Source organism: Protopterus annectens, chromosome 3.part0, assembly GCF_019279795.1.
Source record: "Protopterus annectens isolate FY-2018-M chromosome 3.part0, PAN1.0, whole genome shotgun sequence".
Taxonomy (NCBI): domain Eukaryota; kingdom Metazoa; phylum Chordata; order Ceratodontiformes; family Protopteridae; genus Protopterus; species Protopterus annectens.
Genome location: NC_056731.1, coordinates 115,531,708 through 115,547,352, shown reverse-complemented (window position 1 = coordinate 115,547,352; position 15,645 = coordinate 115,531,708). Strand labels below are relative to the sequence as shown.

Sequence of the window (15,645 nt, the reverse complement as noted above, 5' to 3'; positions counted from 1 at the left end):
CAATTGCTTTAAGCTGTGGTGCACCAGTCACCTCTGACACATTGTTAGCAGAACCATAGTGTGAGGAAGCTTGTGGTAATTGCTCTTGGTCAGTTCCATTAAAAGGGAGAACCAGCTTTGCTTGGGCCAAAACTGGGTTACCACAACAATCTTTGGTAATTCATTCAATCTTAAGAAGTGCCATGGGTATCAGTGGAAAGGCAGAAATGCATAAAGGAACATTTCTTTTTTTATTTATTGACATTTGATTACTAGGAAAGTCTGACTGGATATAAGTCCATTTTCAGCAGATGCCTGGGGAGAAATCTCCAAATTATTACAAACAGTTTTAGAGCAGTACTTTCACAGTCTTCAAAAATAAAATGAAAACATCTGCAGTATATATAATAATAACAAATTAAACATAATATAAAAACATTGGTTAAGAATTGATACAAAGTATATGACAATCATTTAACATTTAAGGACATTTTAGACAGTTTGTAGAGAAATCAAAGGTAAGCTCATCTAATGCAAATAGGATTTACAATATAAAGTAAAGGAAAACAGGCTTATGGTATATTTGGAGAGAAAGTCGGAAAAGAATTAGATAGCAGTAAGGAAGTTAGTGAAGAAAGGAAAATAAGGAGGTATAAGGAGTGTAAAGGTACTTGTTCAGATTTAGAGATATAATTTATCCTGACTTTGAGCAAGAACAGAGCCGGATTTTAGCTAAGAAGACTTTCACAGTAGTTTTGAAAGATGGGAGGCAAGGTATAGACCTAATAGATACAGGTAAGGAGTTTCAGGCCTTAGCGACCTTGCACAAGTACAGATAATGCCAAGCAGATCTGTGGGTTTGTAGACAGATGGGAGTTTTTAGTCAATGCATCATAATGAACAACTGGGAACATAGTTGTGTAGAATGTTTTTTAGGGCTGTACATGCAGATGGATGCTGGATAATTTTATAGGTGGTAAGAAGCTGTGTATATGTTAGTTGATGAGGCACTTCTAACCAATTTAGGCTTTTCGGTGCTATACAGTGGTGGGTTCTAAAAGGGGTATGTGGTTTAAATTTAGCTTTTTAACTTTTTGTGAAGCCTGGAGGTTAGTAAGGAGAGAATCACCACACAGAAGACTGAGGAAGAGATAAGTAGTGGCAAGTGTAGTTGTAATTGTGTCAGTGAGAACGTTTTTGGCTCTGTAATGTATCTCTAGTTTTTGATGAGTTTTTTGTATGCAGTTTTATATATTACAGTTCAAATGTAAGATTATCATCCACTATCATCCTAACAGTTTGCTATGTGAAGTGACTTCAATGGTTGTATTATCAAGAGAGAGGACTTTAAATTTTCTTTTTTCATGAGAGAGAGATTTGGGTAAAAAAAAATTAGTTTGGTCTTTTTTGGGTTAAGCATGAGTTGTGAGTTACAAAGCCATGTTTCAGTGGCTGTTAAAGATTCCTGCATAATTTTTGGAAGTGTACCGTGTTGTCAGATGTGCAAATGAAAGTGAAACATTTCCATCTAAAAGAATGAGAATGCATCTGTCCTTCAAGCATGTCTCAGTCAGAAATTTTCCAACTGGAAGAAGGTGAACAGATCCATTTGAAGTGTTCCCCATGTTTAGGGAAAATCTTGGAAGACCTTGGTGCTGAGTTTTCACTTGTAAGGGTCCATCAGGGACCTGTTTAGTCTATCTGCCACTATGTTTTGCTCTGATGGGATATATGAGGCCTGAAGCATCAGGGAATGTTGTAATGGTAGCTCCAAAGCCATCATTGCCAACCAGCAAAGAAAGTATGACCTTGTACCCCTTGTTTGTTCAGATACCACACGACTGTAGTGTTGTCTATGACCACTAAAATGGGAAGTGGAGACCATAAGCAGTGAAGAACTTTTAAGGTCTGTGTGACAACCTACCACTGGACTAGTAATCAAGGAGCTTCAATCCTCACCACTGGCGACAGCAAGGGATGTACACTGGGAGGATGACAAGTACACACACAATATTTGCAGATGCAGCTCTCTGCATCAAGTGCAATTTCCATTAAGAGCACACAGAGACCACAGTCAGTTTGGGGCTGGTTTCTCTACCTTTCTCCAGATCCCCAGTAATACTCCTCACTGGCAAAGCTATAGAGTTGAGATCTCTTTTTGGCCAAGCCAAAATCTCCAGCACCATCTCCGTCCAACCACTGCTTTATGTCCCTGCCCAAGTAGCTGACACACACACACACACACACACTCTTTGAAGTTTGATTTACACACACACACACACACACACACACACACACACACACACACACACACACACACCTGGGAAAAGTTGGCACAGGTTTACTAGCTATGCCTCCCTTTGCCTAGACTATAATGTAGTTATCACTACCATCAGCCAACTCCTTATCAGCTACTTTAAGGCTCTTAACAAAGGGTGACCAATCTTACTGTGTAATATTAATATTAATACAAATGGTAGTTTGACCAGGAGCAAGGCTATTAGGAGTAGCCCACACAGTGTCACTAAATAAATATGTAGGTATTCTCAAAACTTAAATATCTCTAGACAGATCAGCCACAATGAAAGGTTTAAATATATTTAATAATAAAAAATAAAAGAGCAAGAAAATACTCAATATATAACTACAGTGACATCAGAATTCAAAATCACAGGAAATATTTAAAACAACATTGCAGGACAGTCTCAAATAAAGAAAGAAAAATATCTAAACCAAGTTTTGTTATATTCCTGACTATATCCAACAGAATTATACTGTTTCCTAGAAACTTGTGGTGAATGGTTCATGTCAGGTCCAAGACAGAATACAGAATGCACTGTCTATCTCAGAGAGTTCTCAAATTAATATCTCAAATATTGCTGCTGGGACAGCTTGCAGAATGACCTAATTTCTTGTCATCTGACTCCATCCCAGATCAAACCCCCACTGCTGGAGGCTGACAGTATTTAGCATATACTTGTGAAAATATATAGACCTCATATATTTTGGCAGATGCTGAAAGTCATAAAACAATTACATTCCTTCACATTTCAAGACTCGTAATTAGCTTACACTGAAGGCAATACAGAAAGTTTCTCAGCATAGACTTTATGTCTCTAGCAACATTGAAAACTGAAAGGTACCATCTTTTATTGGGTAGGCATAAAGTAATTTAATTTCAGCTATTTTTCTGAAGTTAACCTCCTGTATTCCAGTTTTCACTGTTCGAATATATACATTTAAACAGTTAAAATAGTGCAAGTACTTTGCTGTTCTCTTTCAGCAGAACACACTGTGGTTACATTTTAAGCACAAGCACTTAATAAAATACCTTTCTAACACATGTCTGTACAGACCAGTTTGATATACACGTCATACAGTTCATAGGTTCATAGGGTTATAGGTGTTTACTAGGCTAATGGCCACAAGGACCTTTTTAAACCTAGCCAAGCATCCCAAATCTCTGACAAGTTCTGATACCCTTGATAAATGTAAGCTTGTGCCTGTGAGAGTAACCATTTACAGGTTACCTGTGTCCATTAGAGACATAGGTGCCAAACTAGGGATGAATTTCTGGTTTCCCATCCAATTGTACAAGTTGCACTTGAATTGGTTTAGGGAGGAACTCTGCTTTACACAGATGGGGACCCTGTTCCATAGATGCAGTAATCTCTGGGATATATACCTATCTCTCCAGCAGGTCCTATTTATATCACAGGCAAGGTTTAAGTCTTTAGAATGAGTAACTCTGGTGCTGTTTGTTTTGTGGATATGCAGGAGGTCCAACAGAGTGAGATCTGACAATGCCCTGTATGCCAGGCATAGATCTCCACTCAAAAGCCTGTAGGAGGTAGAATACAGGGATAGAGCCATCAGGCAGTCTGCATAGGAAATTTTACTTATGCCCTGCATTCTTTTAGTGAGGAACTTCTGTGGATGTTCCAGTTGTTTTATATGCCTGGTTAGGTACATACTTAAGGGGGGACTGTACTCAATGATCAGTCTGATGAATGCCGAATACAGTGGAACAATGACTTTCTTGGACTTAGATGCCATACCTTTGTTTATAAGTTGCACAACATATAATGTTTTCCTCACCACTCTGGACACATGATGGTCAATTGCTAAATTACTATCTATGTGTGTCCTTAAGTCCCTGACTACTGGGTCACCTCTAAGATGTATGTTGTCAATATGATAGTTACCGGGGATGGATGACTTACCAAAAGGATACTATTATGCGTTTCTTGACATTTAGTTTTAGTCCATGGCTCTGACACCAGTCATTTGTCTGTGTCAGCCTCTCCTGGACAACATTTGTATCAGTGTGAGATTCAATGACAGCTCCTAATTTGCAATCATCTGCGAATTTAGTCAGCCAGAGACCACTGACATTGGCTTGACTTCTGTGAAGTAAATACCAAAAAGGATCAGTCCAAGGACTGATCCCTGAGGGACTCCACTTGTGACTGGCCTCTTTGTAGAGGTGTACTCCTCATACCCAGTTCTAACTTCTTGGGTCCTGTCTGTGAGGCAGTTAGCTATCCACCGGGTGACATACGGGTTTGTACCTAACCTCCTGAGTTTGTCAAGAATGCCCGAGTGGGGTATTATGTCAAATGCCTTGGCCAGGTCAAGGTAGGCAGTGTGAATGATTTTGCCCTCATTCATTGCTTTGGTGACCTTCACAAAGACGTCCACGAGGTTGAGAAGGCATGATCTGCCCTTGACAAAACCAAACTGGGTTGGATCCAGTGTCTGGAAGTTTACTATATCTCTTCTGATCATCTCCATAATAATTCTTTCCATGGTTTTACACATAAGACTAGTGAGACTTACGGGTCTGTATTTTCCAGGGTCTGTAGATGGCCCACCTTTGTACAGAGGAATGACTGCTGCCTTTCTCCATTCATGAGTTCTAATACAGTTGCAACACAAATATCCTATATGAATCATGTTGATATTCACAAATGACATAATTATTTAAAAAATTCCAGATATCTGTGCTGGCAGTGTCTCCTTTCATGACAGCCTGAATTACTGCTAACATTTCTTTGACATTTATTTCCTTTATAGCATCAGAAAGACCCTATATGCCTTACAAGTGACGTCTCCTGGACACTGCTCCCCATGCAAAATCTAACAACACCATCTGGACTGACTGAACTGAGGTCTGAAAGAAGAAAGAAAGGGCTGGATTGAAAGATATCTGATTCCTCTACCACTGTAGCTCTCATTTCACAAACTCCAGCATTGGTACCTGGAACTCTAAAGAACCCAACAATTTGTTTTAGTACCACTGAATCTTTCAGTGGTTTCATTAGGATTATTGATGCCATGAGGCCTAAAATTGTGAGAAACTCTCTTGCAGAGGCAGCTTCTAGAAAAGAGAAGTCCCAGAATTTGCTCTGATAAGTCAGGACTTTGTCTACTGGTAGAAAGACAATTCTTTTTTCTTTATCTATCATATACCACAGGAAGACGATTCTTTGAGAGGATGTGAGACAGGACTTATTTAGGTTTAACTTGAATTCCAGGTGATCTAGAATGGTTGAGATCTTGTCTAATGATCCTAAACCTCTACAAATATACTCCGCATGAATTAGAAAGTTGTCTAAATAAATGAAAATATGGATGTCCTGCTTCCTGCAGTAAGCAACCACTTGAGCCATGAACTTCATGAATACTTGAACTACGGTAGATAGTCCAAAGGTTAATGCAGAAAACTGATAGTGTGAGCCAGACATAGATTATTTCATGAAGGTGGGAGCAATTAGGGTGTGATGATATACACCTTTCATTTCTAATGTCACCATGAAACAGTGGTCTGGAAGAAGGGCTAGGACTGCTTACAGGGAGAACATTTTGAATGTGGGAACTTTCTAAAAGGCATTTAATAAAGACAAATGTAACACTAGCCTCTACTTTGGCCCTGTTTTGAACCAAAAAGATTCTGAAGTAAAATCCCTTTCCTTTTTATGGTGCATGAATGGGTTCTATAACCCGTTTACAACATGTGATGGAGTACCAGAGAGAACAAATGTGTCTGGTCTAGCAATTGACGTGGGTCCCCCTGAAAGGAAGAGGATTTTCTGTCTTCTGCCAAAAGTATCCTGTCTGAAAATTCTCTGTACCCATTTGTCTGAGGCTATTTTGGCCAGGTTGCTGGGATGAGCAAAAGTTTGGGGAAGATGAAAGGGGAGGAGGGACAGAAGGAAGGAACAGGATGCCAAGTCTTGGCATAGTCCTGCTTTAGCAGAGAAAATATATTTTTTGGGAAAGGACACCTTTTATTTGATTTGGAAGCATTATCCTCCTGCCATTTCCTTTTGATACCATGACTCTTGTTAGGCTGAGAATTTTCTTTATTCTGCCCTTTGAAGTTGGATGCCTGTTAGGGGAGAACCTGAGTATATGAAACATTCTGGATATGCCATGATTCAATTTGCATATATATTCCAATTGCTTGAGAATCTGGATAGCAACAGGACCAAACACAAATTGAGAATTTAAAGGAGTATCCAAAATCTCATTTTTTTAAATCCTCAGTAGAATTCAGGGTATGTAAGCAAACATACCTTCTCAATGCAAAAGAAGAGGTTACATTTCTAGAAATAGTGTCTGCACCTTCTAAGACAGTCCTCAAAGCATGTATCAAAACCTTGAAAAAACATTAGAAACAATCTCATTCATATAATACTTCCATTCAGCAGGCAGAGATACAGAAAGTCATCTAAACTGCTACAAATTCCAAAATAAATTTCAACTTGAATCCCAGATAATTTAAAATTCGAAAGACAAAAATCACTAGACTCAGTCAACTTTTTTCACTGAGATTCTACCCCATGACAATTTTATCTGAGGGTGTAGAGTTACAAAAACCAAGGCACTCTTGTTAGAGTTGGCAGCTGAAGAATCTGCAGCTGGATTAGTTGTTTAAGGAGCAAAGTGAGTTGAACGATCAGAGTACACCTTGTATGTCGTCATAGCCTTTTTAGGAACTGGTTCACTAGCCAAATGAGTTTGACATGCAGTTTTATAGGCATCTTCTAAGGCCAGTAAAAGAGGAGGAACAATCAAAACATTTGGAATTTCATCCTCAATAAGACCATAAACTCTATTATACCATGACCCCCCCCAAAACGTGCACGCTGATTGGCCAGCGTGCCCGTTGTAAATCGAGTTATACTAATGGAAAAAGGTCCGGTCGCCCGGACTTTTTTCCATTAGTATAACTCGTTTTTTTAAAACACTGTCTCGCTATGTTAAATGGGTTTAACATAGCGAGACAGCTTTAAAATAAGCAACGGAGATCTCCGTTGCTTATTTTAAAGCTGTCTCGCTATGTTAAACCCATTTAACATAGCGAACAGTGTTTAAAACAACGGAAAGCAAGATCTCCGTTGCTTTTTAGTTTCGCTATGTTAAATGAGTTTAACATAGCGAGACAGTTTTAAAATAAGCAACGGAGATGTCCGTTGCTTATTTTAAAACTGTTTCGCTATGTTAAACTCATTTAACATAGCGAGACACTAAAAAAAAGCAACGGAGATCTTGCTTTCTCCGTTGCTTTTGCCCACAGCTCTGATGTACTGCGCAGGCGCGCATTACATCAGAACTGCCGTGGATGCCAGACATCTGCGGAAGGGCAGTAAACAGGCATTATACTATGCCATTATTTAAGAAAAGTAACAGTTTCTTTTCTTAAATAATGTCATGGTATAATAGCAATAACCCACTTCTGGGTGTGGGTAATGCTAAATTTACCCACGGTTGGCTTTGTTTGGTCCCTCGGGCTTCGCCCTCGGGACCAAACCACGCCAGCCGTGGGTAAATTTAGCATTACCCACACCCAGGCGTGGGTTATTGCTATAACAATCTCTGATGTAGTTCCAGACTGCTTCCAGTCACATACATCTCTAAACCTAGCTAGAATTCCAAAGACATGCATCTGGAGCATTTCTCCCCAGGCCTCCACTGAAAATAGGCTCTGTCGTAGTCGGACTTTCCTAGTCAACAAATGGAAAATAAATAAATAAATCTGTGGAAACGTGAAGACTTGCTTGGGTTTTTGAACCTGTTCACCTTCCGATAAATCAGACTGAATGATTGTTTACTGCTGTCTGAATCAGAGTCCCCATAAAAATCTGTGGCAATACACTTATTTCTAGAGAAGGTAGCCTCATTGTCATTCTGAATAAGAGCATAGTCTCTAAGACTGGTTGACTGTAAAATACCTTTAGTTAAGGAAACTAGATTAGCCAAAAACATCGTAATAACCTGATTGTCTGTTGTGTGGTGAAGTTTCTGTTTTTTTCTTACTATGAACTACACTAGAGGACAAAATAACTGGGAACAGAGGATTATGTCTGGCAAAGCATCTCTTACTCCTCCTGTGTCTAAAGTGTGTGGTCCTCCCATACCTGAACCAGGTACTAGAACAGCCATGGAGAATGTGTGTGACTTTCATACCAGAGATTGCCGAGGGCTTACACCAGAGTGTGACAAGGAAAAAGGTAAGTGCTCTGAGGACCCACTTAAGATAACAACAGATTCACAAATGTAGGCTGAGGCATGTTTTTGTTGATTTTTTAAGTTGTAACTGGATTAGATTGGTGCAGCTATATCAGGATCCATCAAATCAGGGAAAGAACTCCAGCCAGAATAATACACTGACACTATTAGGGGCTGACTAAGGACAACAATAATAGAAAAAATAAACTATGTTCCCACACAGCAAATTGGGCCAAACTACATCAAATATGACAGAAGCAGTTTAAATTGTGCTAAAAGTTGTTCTATAATCTGCACAGTATAGTAAATAGCACACACAGTCACAGTACAAAGTAAAAGTCACTTAACTTAGAGATTCCCACGTCAGAAATAAAAAAAAAACTGAGCAGAAAATGCAAATGAAGTAATTTGTGGTAAATATATGATTTAACAATAAACATAGATATAACAGTGTTAAATCAGAAGTAAGTATCATAAAAATGAAGACAGATGTGAAAGATGCAATACTTTCCTGTCAGAACTTTCAAATGAAGCAAATAAACAATAGAAACAAGAGACCTAGTGTTCACGTGACTCCACAGAACTTTCATTTTCTTGGTACAAGTCAAAGAACACTTTAGAAAAGCCCCACAACTGCTTAAAAGCAGTATTAAGCATACAAACAGCACAATGGTAAATTAGTATTCCAGAGGAATTAACAGCAGTAGTACATAGCAAGAATATTAAAATAAAACATTAACACACACACATATATATATATATATATATATATACATATATATATATATATATATATATATATATATATATATATATATATATATGATCATAGGTTAGTACTAGGCTAATTGCCCTTGAAAGCCATTTAAGCCTAGCCAATTATCCCCTGTGAGATTCAAACCTTATACCTTGTGTTTGTAAGGCAAACACCTTAACCATTAGGCACATTTCAACAAAACTGAAACGGGTGAGCACAGTTTCGCAAAAGTGTTTTTCACCGAAAAAGCACTTTCGCAAAACTAAGCTAAAAAAATGAAAAAAACATAAGAAAATGGCTTTTGCTGAGATCGCGGCACAGTGGGGATAAGGGAATATTCCCTTTTCCCCACTGTAGTACGATCTTGGAGTGAGAATATAAAAGACATGGAGGGTACAGGTGTGCTTGCCCCCCTGCATAAACGTGATTACTGTTATCTTTTTTTTTTTTAAGCAGACTTGCACGAAAGTGTGCTCTACCATTTCAGTTTCGTTAAAACGTGTCATCGGTAATTAGTCCTAGATCTATACACACACACACACACATATATATATATATATATATATATATATATATATATATATATATATATATATATATATATACACACACACACACACACACAGTGGATATAAAAAGTGTACACACCCCTGTCAAAATGCCAGGTTTTTGTGATATAAAAAATGAGACCACAATAAATAATTTCAAAACTTTTCCCACCCTTAATGTGACCTTTAACTTGTACAGTTAAATTGAAAAACAAAAAAATATCAAATATAAAAAACGTATAATACGCTGGTTGCATAAGTGTGCACACCCTTAATCTAAAACTTTATTGTGTGTGTACATCCTTAGGCTAATACTTTGTTGAAGCACCTTTTGATTTAATTACAGCATTCAGTCTTCTTGGGTACACACCTGCCATCAATTAAAGAGACTCTGATTAACCCCAAATAAAGTTAAACTGTCCTAGTAGGATTTTTCTGATATTTACTCAGTTGCCTGCTACAACAAAAGTCATGGTTCACAGAGAGCTTACAAAGCATCAGAGGGATCTCATTGTTGAAAGGTATCAGTCAGGAGAAGGGTACAAAAAAGATTTCCACAGCATTGGATATATCATGGAACACAGTGAAGACAGTCATCAAAAAGTCGAGAAAATGTTGGACAACACTGACATTGCAAAGTACTGGACATCCCTCCAAAATTGATGAAAAGACAAGATAAAAACTGGTCAGGGAGGCTGCCAAGAGACCTACATCAACACTGAAGGAGCTGCAGGAATTTCTGGCAAGTACTGGTTGTGTACTACATGTGACAACAATCTCCCATATTCTCCAAATGTCTGGACTATGGAGTAGGGTTGCAAGACAGAAGCCTTTACTTACACAGAAAAACATCCAGGCCCGGTTAAAATTTGCAAAACAATACATCAAGTCTCCCAAAAGCATGTGGGAAAATGTGTTATGGTATGATGTGACCAAGGTTGAATTTTTTGGCCACGCTTCCAAAAGGTACATTTGGCGCAAGAACACTTCGCATCACCAAAAGAACACCATCCCCGCGGTGAAGCATGGTGGTGGCAGTATCATGCTTTGGTGTTGCTTTTCTTCAGCTGGAACTAGGTCTTTAGTCATGGTGGAGGGAATTATGAACATTTCCAAATACCAGTCACTTTTGGCCTAAAATCTTCAAGAGTCTGCTAGAAAGATGAAGATGAAGAGGAATTTCACCTTTCAACATGACAATGACCCCAAGTATACCTAAGGTTGCCACCCATCCCGTTGTCAGTGGGACACTCACGGGTTAAGCCACCTTATCCCATTGCCCACTGTATCAAGTAGTTGGACCTGAAAAGTCCCGCTTTTGCGATCGCACTGAATTGCCATGGAAAAGTCGCAATTACTTCCGGCTTTTTCATGGCAATTCAGTTACATCACCAACCCAGACCTGCAGGCAAAGCTGCTGCCTGTTAGGTCTGGGTGCTTTAATTCATGCAGCAATTGACTACAATTCATGAAAGGGGTGGGGATTGGGGCAGTAAGAGCCCTGCAAAGATCGCGGCTGTAGGAGTGCTTTGTTTTAAGCACCTCTACAGCCGCTAAAAAACAACCGAGATTTTTTTTTTTTATAACAAGCGATCCAGCCAGCCAGCCATCCTCCTCCATCCAGCCAACCATCCAGCCAGCCAGCCATCCTCCTCCTCCATCCAGCCAGCCATCCTCCTCCATCCATTCATCCATCCATCCATCCAGCCAGCCATCCTCCTCCTCCATCCATCCAGCCAGCCAGCCATCCTCCTCCAGCCAGCCAGCTAACCATCCTCCGAGCCAGCCATCCTCCTCCTCCATCCATCCAGCCAGCCAGCCATCCTCCTCCTCCATCCATCCAGCTAGCCAGCCAGCCATCCTCCTCCATCCAGCCAGCCATCCAGCCACCCTCCATCAATCCAGCCAGCCAGCCATCCTCCATCCTCCATCCATCCAGCCAGCCATCCATGCAGCCAGCCATTCATCCATTCATTCAGCCATCCATCCATCCATCCATCAAGCCATCCATCCAGTCATTTATCCATCCAGCTGCTACTCCCGCCAACCAGCTTAGCCACTCCAGCAGCCATCTGTCGTACCCATAACACCATCTCCTTCACCACTTTGGTGGTGATGTTGTGGTAGAGGGTGTGGCCAGTGTCATATTGGCCACACCCCCATGTCCCACTTTGGCCCGCTTAAAAGGTGGCAACCCTAAGCATACCTCCAAATCAACAAAAGAAATATTTGCAGTAACCAGAGGAGACAACCAAACTCATCAAGCACATGTTTTTCTTAATCATACTAATTTTATGTTCATACAGCCATTAGAAAGAGTGTATTAAAAACAATTAATTTTGTCTGTGTAACTTTCTTTTAAAGCCAGTACTTACAAAACAGCAATAATCCATAATAGTTAATGGATAAGTATTAGTAGATCAGGCATAAAAGTACAAATGCAAACACTGCACGTGTTGTTTCAGTGGGAAAATGCAAGAAATTATATTTGTGCAAAACATCATAAAATAAAGCTTTCTGTGAATGATAAACTCCCCACAAAACAAAAAGTTTTTTTCTCTGTGCACTTACTTCTACTTGATATAATCAACTTCAAGACTGCTTCAGTCAAGGGAAAATGACAACCAGCATGCAAAGCAACATTGGTTGAGCAGCCAGTTTTAAACTCAAGTGCATTTCACACACTTGTCCTTTGATATGCTGTTTTACTTCCAATACAAGATTAACTTACAAATGCTGTGGTTTCCCACAAGGGAGAAGCCTGAGTGCTTAAGTATGAGTTAAAGTGAATATTCACAATTCTGATAAATGATTGCTATGTCTGTCAGTTACTGCAGAGGATTATGGTAATTGGCTGTTAATGATCTGAATCCTGTGGGTCAAGGATCAAGTCCCTCAGCCTTCATTTGCCTACTGTGTAAACTTGAGTAGTCAGTTAACAGACGGTTCTTTGGGAAATTGGGCTAGGCTCATCAGTGGTCTGCTGGACCATGCCTAGCAATTATTTATGAGCGTATGGGTTATTGCTATTATACAACTGGCTGTTAGTGACAGATATTTTGAATTGCTTTCTGCTTCTTAGTTATATGTCAGAACATTTTTCTCTGTCGAGAACACGTGCTCACGTTCTTTAACATGCTTACAAAAATGCAGTACATAAGGAAAGTGCAGATGGTGATAGCTGTATCTTTTTTTTTTTTTTTGAGAAATAGTGAATGCAATTTCAATTATTTTATTTAATGTTCTGTGCTGCTTATCTATAAATTTACTTTCAAGTGCTGTAGTGGGGCTTTTCCCTGATGCTTGCCCAGTAATTTCAGACACTGTCATTTATATTAACTGTGCTGCCAGAACTTTCTGCAGTGGTAACTTAAGTTTTAGCACAGCAGGGAGGGAAATATGATTTCAGCCAAATGGGCATTAGAATCAAGGCACTGCTGTTGTCCAAACTAGCACATTACTAAATTAACCATTACTATAAGGCAATGTATAAACAAAAACTGTATTCCATCTCATTTTTAGAAGCAAATGTCCACTCATTACACAATGACAAAGATCTCAATTAATGACTGGCAAAATTTCATTCATTAAGTGATATATCTGCATCTGGAGTTTACCCCTTTCCCCTTTTACTTTAGTTTCTGAATAGTCCCTTAAATGGAGGTGGGGGGGGGGGGGCTTGTCTGATTAAAAACAAAAACAGTTCAAAAAGTGACTGGAATACTTTGATTTCACTCAACTTTTTCAATGAACTGAGGATCAATAAAAAAACATGGAGACAGGTGATCTCATTTTGCTAGTGTCCATAAATGCTAAGGAAATTGAACAAAACTAATGAAATTCAGGGTATGAATACATCAGCCAAAACAATCCTTTCTTCTTTTGGCTTTTCCTGGTTAGGGGTCGCCACAGCGGATCACCTGTCCGCTCATGATTGGCAGTGGAGTTTTACAGTGTCGAGTTTCCAGCCCAGCGCCCAACCTTCCACAGAAGGCACACACATGCACACACTCACACCTAGGGCCAATTTAGAGTGTCCAATCCACCTACTGCATGTCTTTGGGATGTGGGAGGAAACCGGAGCACCCGGAGGAAACCCACACGACCACAGGGAGGACATGCAGACTCCGCACAGAAGGCACCTCAGCTGAGGATTGAACCGGAGAACCTCTTGCTGTGAGGCGACAATGCTAACCACTGCACCACCGTGGCCGCCCAACCAAAACAATCCTTTAATAGGTATGAAATACTTACTTCAAGTATAACAGGGGAAGTAAGAAGATGAAGAATCCTAACTCTGTGGAAGATTCACACCCTGAATGGCATAACAGATGTTGAAAATGTATTCTTATTTAAGAGTTTGAGTATATAATAAATGAAACCAGTCTTATTCGTCCACTCTTTCTAAACATCTTATTTAAATTTACTATGAGCATGGAGAAATCCTGTCTAAAAAGATAAAAATATCATACAAAACAAGCTCTGATTCCCAGTGCAAATATTTCTATTTATCACAAAAATGAAGGAAACAGTAAAACCAGTGAAATAAATTCATCAGAGACAAGTATTATTCTAATGAAGACATATAAAAATGAAATTCTATGCATTTTAGTGCATGACCAATTAATACGAAAGTCTCATATTACAACCAGACTTACATTTTATGGGACAAAACCCATACTTCCCATCTGTATCATAATTTTCTGTTGTTGCACACCAGCTCAGTCCATCGGCTCTTCCGTCCTTCGTGCAGTCAGCATACCACTTGTTTTGAAACAGAAAAGGAAACGCACAGGACTGCCCGTTACCATTACCACTCAAGGAAAATATGTCTAGGATGAAAGCAATATGTGGTAAATTGTAAGGCCTTTGTTTATAATAATTTTTACAAAATATGTAGTCTACAAATTCCTAAATAACATTCACTCTGCCTTAGCTGATATGTGACTGAAAAGCTGATGCACTAAGCCATTAATCAGGATTCAATAACAATAGTACCATCATTACATTTCGTGTTAGCTCATATTTAGTTTGTTTAGAAATGTGGAAGAACAACTTGTAATGCCTCATTTTAGTCATTAATGAAAAGTTGATCTATTTATGACAACATTACCTAGTTTACAGAAATGTGAACACTGAACAAATATTGTGTTCATAATACCCTATTACCTGGTTTTGATTTAAACTTATTCCTTTTGTTAAACTTAATGTTTCTATTTCGCTTTGTCAGTCTGTCTGCCCGTAAACATCATTTAGCATATAGAGTACAGCCATTTTGCAGGTCTTTTGTGGTTAATATCCAGTTATTTACTACAAGATGTATGAAATTATGTTATCTGACTTGGAATATGGTCAAGTGCTGCTCCATCAAAAGGGAATGTGGTGCAGCTTCTACAAAGGCGATGATGACAGATTTCTGAATTACACTGGAAGAGTATACTAGAATAGTGCATCTTAGATAGTACCCTTACAATTTGTTCTAATGATACATATATACATACATAACACAGGTCGGCCTCATGACAGGTAAACCACATTCCCATTTGATGTGGCAGCAACAAACTACTACTTACCACCACCAAAGCAAACAACTCTGCCGGGGAAGACCTTTTCTCAAACTTCATTCCCAGGATATGGAACAAACTACCTTCCCCAATAACCTCAACCCACCCTATTGCTCAATTCAAAAATCTACTAAAGTCACACTTAAATGAAACCTGGCTCTGCACTTGCATAGGTCCTGGCTAGTTTTAAAGTAACAATATTTTAGCGATCTCGCCTGATAAAAGTCCACTACTTCCTACTGAATGAATGTCCAATAAATGCCTCTAGTTTACCATGTATATA

General features: G+C 39.1%; 1 protein-coding gene across 2 annotated transcripts in view; it reads right to left on the bottom strand.

Annotated features, from left to right (window-relative positions):
* The window catches only part of MRC1 (mannose receptor C-type 1), a 1,874,292-nt gene that overhangs the window by 1,671,399 nt on the left and 187,248 nt on the right, over positions 1–15,645 (bottom strand). For both annotated transcript variants that reach the window (XM_044064625.1, XM_044064626.1), the window contains exon 3: positions 14,457–14,630. In XM_044064625.1, the coding sequence (XP_043920560.1) occupies positions 14,457–14,630 (174 nt within the window). The remainder of the gene's footprint in view (positions 1–14,456; positions 14,631–15,645) is intronic.